The 10,873-nt window shown below is 38.2% G+C and overlaps 1 protein-coding gene across 11 annotated transcripts in view; it reads left to right on the top strand.

Moving 5' to 3' along the window:
- Nucleotides 1–10,873, top strand: part of LOC148886521 (neurexin-2-like) — a 162,500-nt gene that overhangs the window by 66,966 nt on the left and 84,661 nt on the right. For 9 of the 11 annotated variants that reach the window (XM_089016455.1, XM_089016452.1, XM_089016449.1 and 6 more), the window contains 3 exons: nt 707–1,090; nt 3,674–3,877; nt 7,576–7,602. In XM_089016455.1, coding sequence (XP_088872581.1) covers nt 707–1,090; nt 3,674–3,877; nt 7,576–7,602 — 615 coding nt within the window. The remainder of the gene's footprint in view (nt 1–706; nt 1,091–3,673; nt 3,878–7,575; nt 7,603–10,873) is intronic. The other 2 variants (XM_089016453.1, XM_089016459.1) reach the window with 1 other exon arrangement.

Genomic DNA, 10,873 nt, shown 5'->3' with positions numbered 1-10,873 from the left:
GCTACAGATGCAGTGTGCTATCCCTGGTCATTATGCCCTTATCACTCGTGACTAGTGATACTATGATTGGCTAGTGACTAGCCAATCATAGTTTGGGAAAACTCTTGCCAACTCAAACCCTGATTGGTTAAAGCAACATTTTCATCGGCATTGATGTGTATGCTCCAAGGCCTGCAGAATTTATTGTGAAGGCGTACAGGTAGATTTCTGACCCTGGTAACAAATAATGGCTGAAACATGATTGGTTAAATGCTTAAATATGAAAACATACATCTGGTAATTTCCACAACAGGGGAAAAGCAAGGAAAGGAAACTGAAAGTCAATTTGGAATTATTGAAAGAGAAAAATATGATTCATTTGTCTGTGATTTATATATTTTTAGGCCAGCAGAGAAGACCTTGCAGGCCCTGATGGCCCACCACTGTTTATATTCCTTCCCTTTTCCAATTCAGTCAAATTCCAAAAATATCGCTTCAGATTCATCACATCCAAGAACAAAATTCAAAGTTGTTCCTCTCGAGGCCTGTCAAAACACTAGAGGAAAAAAAAGAGCAAAGACGAGCGCCTGCTTCCGAAATCCCACGTTTCTTCCTTGAATGGCGCAACCCACACACACCTGTCGTTATTTCCCCGCGTGTAAAAAAAAAAAAAATGTTGCATAAGCGCCCGTTGACTCACTCGCCGTGTTTACGTTCGTCCCCGCAGGCTTCATTTCGGTGAATAGCAAAAGCATCCCGTTTTCGGCCAACGAGGGCAGCGAGATCCTTGACCTGGACGGCGACATGTATCTGGGCGGTCTTCCTGACGACCGCCAAGGTCTCATCCTCCCACCGGAGGTCTGGAGCGCCTCCCTGGGCCTGGGCTACGTGGGATGCGTGCGAGACCTCTTCATTGACGGCCAGAGTCGCAACCTGTGGAGGCTGAGCGAAGTTCAGGGCGCCGTGGGTGTTAGCAACCTGTGCACCAGGGAGACTCACGTGAGGTGCGGCCGAGACACGTGTGCCAACGGGGGCCGCTGCAAGGAGGGCTGGAACCGACACGTTTGCGACTGTAATGGCACAGGCTACCAGGGGCCCAACTGTGAGAAAGGTATAAGCCCCGGGCTGGGAATGGATAAATGAATAAGTGAGCAAAAGAAATACCACTGCAAAGCTTTTAGCGCACTGTGAACTGTTTTTGATTCAGCGCCCGGCAGAAAAGTGACATTAAATAAATATGTGCAGGGAAAAAAAATCATCCCTTATACTCAGACCTCTCAAAGAGTAATACATTTCCACCAAGAGTGAAATAATCTATGTATCCCCATCATGAGCCTCATAACTCACTTGTTTTCTGGTCATTTGATCAGGTGGAAGAGGCGAGTGGTGGGCAAGTGGTTGCCCACCTTCCTCACATCTTAGTGGTTCCTGTTTATTTATTTATGTCTGGTCAGCCTATTTGCTGTGGAGGTAGCAGGCAATGAGCATCGGCTCACATTTTTTTGCACCCCCTAAGAGCTCCTAGATGACCGCGTGAAGCCTTGGAGAGGTGTGAAAGAAAAATGGATACATCTGTGTAGCTACATTATGTCAGGGATGAGCTACATTTAGCCTGAGTTGTTTGATGGAGGTGCAGAGAGTTTTGGCCATGTGTATTTATTCATTTATTTTATTTATTCATTTGTTTGTTTGTTTATTTACTCGTTCTTTCTTTCATTCATTTATTTTTTTATGTGTGTTTATTTATTTGTAATGTTTTTGTTTATGTGTGTATTTTTTTTTTTTAATTTATTACAATATTTGGTAAGTAATTAATTTTAAGTACAATATAGGACGAGTTTGTTTATACCCACCCCCCCACACACACACACACACACCAGCTGCTGCTATTTTCTGTGGGTGAGCAGCGGCAGTCATACGCGCCAGCGTTCACTCAACCCCGTTCATATCACAGTAAAGTCTCGTTATATCGATATTCAAGGGAGTCCGACGATTAAACTATCGATATATCCGACCCTGTATGCATGTAATATATATAGAAATATATATATATATATATATATATATATATATATATATATATATATATATATATATATATATATATATATATATATATATATATATATACATATATATATATATATACACACACATTCACTTGATGAGTATGCAATAATTGCACCCATGCCACCCATTGCTAAGTCCGCAATTTTTTTTTTCTATTGTTTGAATCAGATTTCAAGACATTTTTTAATTGCAGTTTATCAGCATGTTTTCCCAATCGGAATTTGTCATTTGTACAATATCCCCAAATTTGTCATTTGGGGGTATTGTTACCCCCAATCAATTGACTAAATGACTCTCCAATTACCGCAGTGCATCTGCCTAATCCATGTACTCCATTATAATATGTTTGCACATCAGCATGCACGACGCAGTCCAAGCAATGAGGAAAGAGACAGATTATAGTCATCAGAGCCATTTACTGTACAAGCAAATGCCAGTGAAGTGTCAGTCGAAGAGACGTTTGTTCACAAATGATCATGGATTTATCAGGTCTGTGAATTTTATTTTCGGGGAGCAAGGACCACTTTTCACATTCACATTCAGTTTAAATGACAGTGAGTCACATGTGGCATAAATGGAAAAAATCTCTCCCACTTGTTCTGTCTCCTTGTGTCGCTTGGAATGAGTCAAAAATCAGATTTGGTTCCCACATTCACAGCAGCCACCGACTGAAAAATGCTTCAGGCTTTTTCTGCCATCTGCTGCAAAAGATGAAAATTGCAACATCAAATTTAGAGCATGGAGTAACACGCATAAGCTTTTGAAAAGAAAAAGAAAAGTGGGGGTGCGTGTGAGTGCTGGAAATATGACTATTATAAATTCATGTTTTATTTTAGGGGTTGAAGAGTGCAAACAAAATGCTTTCCCTGCAGCGAGGAAGCCTCATTCGTCAACGTGTAGAACAGCTCGGCTGAATGATTTCTGCCAGCCAATCAGCAGAAATGATAATGAAGTCAAGTGCTCTGCCATGAAATATGTATTTGAATATATATATATATATATATATATATATATATATATATATATATATATATATATATATATATATATATATATATATATATATATATATATTAGGGCAGCACAGTGGTTAACTAATTCACTGCCATTCTCGAATTAAAAATATGATGTAGAGCACCATTCCCAAATTTGTTCGGGTTTTAGTTTTTCTTGCTTGGGTACCCATAAAGTGCTGGACAGACATCTGGTAATGTTATTTCCCTTCCACAAGGGGGCATAATTTCCCATGTTTCCATGTTAACGCTATATAAACCAATATGTATGTATCACAATATGCACAATATACAATATGCATTGTATATTGGGCAGCCTCCCCATTTCAAGCTCAGATAACTCCAGACCCATATAATTTAGGAAATAACTTTTTTTCTGATGAAAATAAGAGTGTTTAGAAATGAAATGTATTATTATTATTATTATTATTATTATTATTATTATTATTATTATTATTATTAGGTTTCTAAGGCTATATTGAATGTTTATGTAGTCCTAAAATTCAATATTCTGTGGGTCCTGGAATTTGAGTAAAAATGACAATAACCCTGGCACTGGAGTGGACATATTTTTTCCATGAATTAAAGGACTTGTGATCTCCCCTGCACAGACGCGACGGTGGTGAGCTACGACGGCAGCATGTACCTGAAGGTGATGCTTCAGAGGACGTTGCACACGGAGGCCGAGGACGTGTCCCTGCGTTTCATGTCCCAGAGGGCCTTTGGGCTGCTGGTGGCGACAACGTCTCAACAGTCAGCTGACACCCTGCGCGTGGAGCTGGACGCGGGCCGACTCAAGCTGACGGTCAACTTGGGTAATGCCGAGTCGGCAGATCCGCCTGCGGATAATGTCTGGGTTGACCTTTTTACTGCAAGAGTCACTGAGGCGGTGATCTCTTGTTATTAGTCCGCCCTCACTCTTTTCCATACCATCCTGGTACTGTACAGCTACTGTTGCTTTCAAAGAGATGCACGTCCCTTGATTCGTGAACCCATTCACGCCAAGCGTGTTCATATGAACACAGATAAATTCATTTTTAAAAAAAATCAAAATACAATCAAAACACTGTATCAAATGGGTTCAAACGGAGTATACAATTAACAATAATATAATTATATGTAATTAACAATAATAAATGTGGCAAGAAACCACATTAATGCATTTGAAAATGAATTTACGTCGTCAGGTGACGCAGAAGCACCTTCTGAAGAATTCAAACCAAACATCAGGGGAGATCACAAGCACTTTAACTCGTGCAAAAAATATGTCCACTTCAGTGCCAGGGTTATTGTCATTTTTACTCAAATTCCAGGACCCACAGAATATTGAGTTTTAGGACGACATAAACATTCAATATAGCCTTAGAAACCTTAGACTCGCTTCTTTCATCAGAAAATAAATAGTTAATTCCTAAATTAAATGGGTATCTGAGATTTTCATAAATTTCATAAATAAAAATACCAGTATTAACTCATTCGCTGCCATTCCCATATTTATTCTGCCTCTTAATTTTTTATAGCGGGGCTGCCGATACAGCGCTGGTCAAACCCCTGGCATTTTTTTCCCTTCCACGAGGGGGCAGCATTTTCCTTTTGTCCATGTTAGCACTTTGTTCCAGCTTCAGCTGTTGTTAAAGCGCTTTATAAATCAATATGTATGTATTGTATTTTATTTTGTACAGCCGCCCCCATTTCAAACTCAGATAACTTCAGACGCATATAATTTAGGAATTAACTATTTCTTTCTGGTGAAAGAAAAGACTGTCAGGTTTCTTACACTTAATTGTATGTTTATGTAGTTCTAAAACTCAATGTCCCGTGGGTCATGCAATTTGAGTGAAAATGACCAAAACACTGGCACTGGAGTGGACACATTTTTGATGGTATGACTGAAAAATTGCACTTGTGTAAAGACGAAAAAAAATGGCATCGCTGAGGAAAGAACCTAAGGGAGAAAACATCTGATGATTTCCATGTTGGTTCATCCATCAAAATCTGCCTTGGGTCATCTCAGATAGGATGCCCAACTCGTGCCTGTCGGCAACGCTGGCAGCGGAGCGTTCTGATTGGATGTTAGCTTTTAGCTGATGCGATGACATCATCAAAGCATTTTGTTTTCAATTTGCTGTCTGTAGGATTAGGTCAAAAGTTAGCGTCGGGTAATTATAACAAAAATATAAACAATGTATGTACTCTATGTTTTATTACTTCAAAATTATGAATAATAATAATAACAATAATAACACTGTCTGTAAGTGAAGAATCTGCTTTAAATTAAAATTTAATAATAATAATAATCAGAAAGCCTTTAATAGTCCCACAATGGGTAAATTTACAATAATAATAATAATAAGAATCAGAAAGCCTTTAAGAGTCACAAAATGGGGAAACTTACAATAATAATAATAATAATAATAATATTCAGAAAGCCTCTAATAGTCCTACAATGGGGAAATTTACAATACTACTACTACTACTACTACTACTACTATAATAATAATAATAATAATAATAATTGCTTTGCTTACTACATAAGTAGATATCTAACCTCTAGTTCCTATTTTGATATGCAGCATTTGGGATGCCGGTCCTGGCCCATTTCTGACACTCTTCGTGTATAAAGCATGAGCTGTTCCCATAAAGTCACGATAAATAATATAACATATCAACACGAGGAACATGTTGAGACAAAAGCACTTCTGATGTTATGAATAAGGATGCCATTGTAGTTAATTGTTTAACACAAGGGATTGTTTCTTTTTGAAGCAACGGTGGTCCTTCTCTCTCTTTGTCTCTCGCTCTGTCTCTCAGTTCATACAGTGGTCAGGTCCCACCCGACCGGCTGTCTTTCTGCTCTTTCAGCCCTTCAATGGCTTGTCTGCAGTTCAAGGAGAAGGCAGTCAGAGACCACATTCATCACAACGCTCACACATCACACTTGCAAGCACACGGACGGCCATTTTGACACCACGGCCTATTCGCCGGGGCCTGTTTCGTTTGGTGACGCTTCATTGAGCACGCACACACACACACACACCAAAAAATGAAACACTGTGGTCTCCGGCTTTCTGCATCCACTGCTCTGTGATGGTTGACAGCTCGAGAGCACTCCTCAGCCACGTGATGTCGCATCGTCATGCGCCGCGGCTGCATTGACTTCATAATTCACAGCATGCAAAAATTAGTCGCTGGGTCTATTTTCAGCCCAACGCTGATGATGGTGGTGGTGGGGGGTATATATATCGTATATTGCAAGTAGGCTCTGGGAAACGTCAGCTGATTGGATTTTCTAACAAAAATCATTGTGGCTGTAGGTTGTGCAAATCAACTCTTTCCTCCGCATTTAATGTGCAAAACGCATCTCAGCCATTCACAATCAGCAAGGAGACATCTCAGTTTACTGGAGTGCCCGAGAAAATTAAGGAGGAGCTCGGTCTGCCTGATTCACTCATTCACTGCCATTCCCGAATTTGTTCGGGTTGTTTTTTCCTTGTTTGGGTGTTAAGTGATGGCCATGACTTCTGGCTATGTTTTTTTCCTTCCATATGGGGGCAGAATCGCCCTTTTTTCAACGTTAGCGCTTTGTTCCATTATATAGTGACTATATAAACCAATATGTATTGCATTGTATTTTGGACAGCCGCCCTCATTTCAAGCTCATATAAATCAAGACCCATATAATTTAGGAATTAACTTTTTTTCTGATGAAAGAAGATAGGCTATGGTTTCTTACGCTGCATTGAATGTTTATGTAGTCCCATAACTCAATATTCTGTGGGTCTTGGAATTTGAGTGACAATGACAAAAACCCTGGCACTGGAGTAAACACATTTTTGCACATCTGGCAGTGAATGAGTTAAAAATGCAAAAAAAAAAATCCACAAATTAGTTCTATCTATCCAAATAATAAGATCCTTTTTTATTCATATCATGACAAAGTGATTTGTTTATTGATTGAGTGATTGATTGATTAATTGAAACAGCTCTTCAGTTGGCTTGCCTTGCATAGTGCAGGTGTACTTAATGACATAAAACCACACGACACCACAATACAGCTTCCTTGTTAACCAAAGGCGGCAACAAGGACTTCCATCTGGTTCCGATTGGAGGCTTTTATAATCCGCCCCATACATTGTGTACACCAAGATGGACGCTGCAGCACATACACCATAGCAGGCATCGTCATGGTAACTGCAACTCACTCACCCGACGCTAAATCAAGTCGCCCATGCAGTCACGCAGCCCATTGATTGTTTCCATTCTATGGCCAGCAAACGCTGAGATGTTTCCTTTCACTCCACCACCACCCCTACCTCCCCCCACCCCTTAATGCCATTTGCACAGCGGGGAGGAAAGTGTCGCTTTGACTCTCGAGGCTGTCCCCGGATGGTGGGCTCTGAAAAGCACTGACGTGTCTGCAGAATGTACCATGAAGGATGTGAAATATTCTCTCCCCCTCTTTTTTGGCCCCTCCCTTCTTTTAATCTCACCATCTCACTCTCTCTCTCACCAGATTGTATCAGGATAGACTGTAATCTCAGTAAGTGTCTCCTACCATTATCTGTTCTTTTGATTGAATAGCACAACATGCACTTTGATGTATTCATACGGTTCATCGCTGTCACATTAAAGCAAACATTTTTGTCTCCGACGGTATATTAGGCCACGTGACTGTGTATACGAAGTAGGCGGGTGCACTTGCACAGTAAAAAAAAAAGTATGAGGGCTATACATGAGGGCTCCTTCAAAAAATGTTGAGAAAAGAGTGATATTCAACAATATGTCTATTACTCTAGTTAATTTGCATTGGTGTTAAAGTGAGCTAATCTTATTCTTTATTTGATTATTACAATTACTTAAAAAATGTCTTCATATTTGGCGTAAATCGATGAATGTCATTTGTTGACCTGAAAACAGTTGATCAAAGGTTACATTTACTCACCAAAAAAAGAAATAATACATTTTGAAAACCCAATTTTAGACAACAGTTTTGATCGGATTTTTGATCACGTGCGATCAAAAGTTAGCACTTCCACACAATACAATACATTAAAATGCTACATTCATACTTATTAAGGAAGCACAGCTAAATGTTATTTTTCATTTCAGTGTGCGGATGCATCTAATATGTCTGTTTGAGTAGTTGTGTTGCATTCCTCATTATTTGGGTGCCGTTTAATTATATTATTAATACATGATATTATTAGTATATTGGTGGTATGTATAGTAGAGTATAAGCCCATTTCTCTAAATTATTTTCTTTTTGCATATTGTTGCCCCCACATAAATGTTAAATTATCTAACAAACATAAAAATCAACCAAAATAACCCAAGTAAGCAATAACATGCACTGTTTATTTTTAAACGGAGATGAAAAATAATATTCAAAGCTACTGGGCCCAATGAATGTTTTTATATATTTTGTTTTATTTTCCTTCTTTTGCACAAGCACTGTATATTTCTCCCGTGGCTCCTTCAATGCAGTCTGACAAGCCCCGTCATCCAATATAGCCACATCTGGCATTTGATGCAGCTCCGTGGCTAATTAGTTCTCCATTACTGATGCCTGCCGATAATCGCTGCCGTAAAACAGCATTTATCTTTGGCGAGACAAAATCCCGACTCATCCGCGGTTTAGACATGCAACCATGTCACTAATCTCACTTGAGCGGTGGAGCCAAGATTATTTTTTGCTCCGCCATCCGATCGATAGATGAGTATATGAGACAAATTTATCAGGAGGATCATGAAGGGAGATAGCGGTGCTTGCAAGCTGCCAAGTCGTACCCGTTAGTCAGTATTTTTTGGGGAGGGCGGGGGGCATAAATGTTCTACTTATAGCTCCTGAAATCATCACTGAAGTCTATTATGCAAATCCCAATGACTCACTATTTAAATCGAGCCAGTCACCCTGCATCACCAGAAACTCATTAGCCTGTTTTAATGCACCATGATGCCAGAAACGGCTGTTTGTTTGATCACCAGCATTAATTGTTAAGGACAATATGACAGGGAAGAAGGGGGGTTGTTTGCAAAATCGGTGAAACTAAGCACGAAAAAAGGTCAATTTATCAAAGTTTCTAGGTGTAAAAATAAAATAAAGAAATAATCAATATGAAGAAAAGTGGCCCGCGGCTCAAGTATAAAAGAGACATCGTTGGAATGAATTAATGAGAATACCTGAGATATTTACTTTATTTGATCAGATAGACTACATCCAAATAAATAAAGAAAGGAACAGACAAACAAATACATGAAAAAAGTAAGTATATAAATAATAAATAATTATGAATAAATAGATAAATAAATAGGTAGATGAATAAATAAATAAATAAATGTGCACATAAATGAATTAATAAATACATAAGTAAAGGAATCAATCAAAAATGAATAAATAAATACATGAATAAATAGATAAATAAATAGATGAATAAATAAAAGCACACATAAATGAATAAATAAATGCATAAGTAAAGGAATAAATAAATAAATATGCACATAATTAAATAAATAAACACATACATATCTACATGAATACACAAATAAATGAAAAAATACATAAATAAAAAAACACATATATTAATATATAAATACACACACAATAAATAAAAAAATAAATAAATGCACACAGGAATGAATAAATAAATACACAAATGAATAAATAAACAACTTATTTTTTTACAAATAAGAAAAGAGATCAAGGCAAGGCTTTACGTCTACGGTATTCAACCATATATGGATTTTCCCCAAAAAAGTCATCAGTCACGAGACTTCCGAGCTCTCACCTAAAGCTATTTCCCCAGCCATTGTGTAACATTTATGTGGAGGCGATGTGAATAATGACCTGACAACAGTAATGTGTACTCTTTTTTCCCTTGCATTTGTATTGATTTATTGCGCCGCTTGCATCATGCAACGCTCAAACAGAATCTCCCCTGGTCCATTTTGCAAATATGTTAATCCTTTGTACTGTGGGATAAAATGGACATTTTAAATCGAAAAATATTCTTTAGTGTCATGTTATTGTCAGTATTTGAATAAGTTAACAATTATTTAGATGTAAACTCCAAATTGTGATCGTTTGGATCCAAAGTCTGTCGACCAGAAGTCTATCATAGTACCAAGACTGGCCTGCTCACTCATAAGAATGTTTATAATGAACAGGTTGAAAGAAACCACAACCATGTTGATCTATTAGTTTGAAATCTATTTCATTGATTGATAGATTAAGTGTGACTATTCCAAAGAATGCACACATGGATTCAAATGTTTTTGTTGTGTAATCATCAGCAGGTAAGTTGTATGTGCGTTAACATATGTGTGTCCGTATTTATGGGGGTAAAAGCGAAAAGTAGTTCAGAAATTCCCTCTTATCCTTTTTATTTTATTTTAGAGGACGTGGAGGGTGTTTTTTTCAAACCGGAGCCAATTAAATTATTCTGTGCTCCAGCAGGTGGCACTGTACTAACATGTAGCGGAAAAAAGAACGTGCACTTGGTCAGATTCCTCACCACTGCAATTTATCACCAAACGAGATTATTAAAGTTGCAGATGCGAATGTATCGATGAATAGCTGTCTTGTGGAAGAATATGATGAGGAAAATTAGAGGCAAATGCAAATCATGCAATTAGCTGCCGAATTTATTTAGCTGATATCATTTGGGGGGGGGGGTATAATTTAGACAAACTTAATTACAGAATGAAGACTTCACATCATCTAAGCAGGGTCTAAGTTATTTTCTTTTTAAGAGCACACAGCCAATCACTGTTGGAGCCATTGTCGGCATTATTAGCAGATCAGGATCACAGCG

The sequence above is a fragment of the Hippocampus bargibanti genome, linkage group LG16, assembly GCF_051943395.1.
Source record: "Hippocampus bargibanti isolate YZ-2025 linkage group LG16, ASM5194339v1, whole genome shotgun sequence".
NCBI lineage: Eukaryota > Metazoa > Chordata > Actinopteri > Syngnathiformes > Syngnathidae > Hippocampus > Hippocampus bargibanti.
This window is presented reverse-complemented; position numbering and strand designations above follow the sequence as displayed.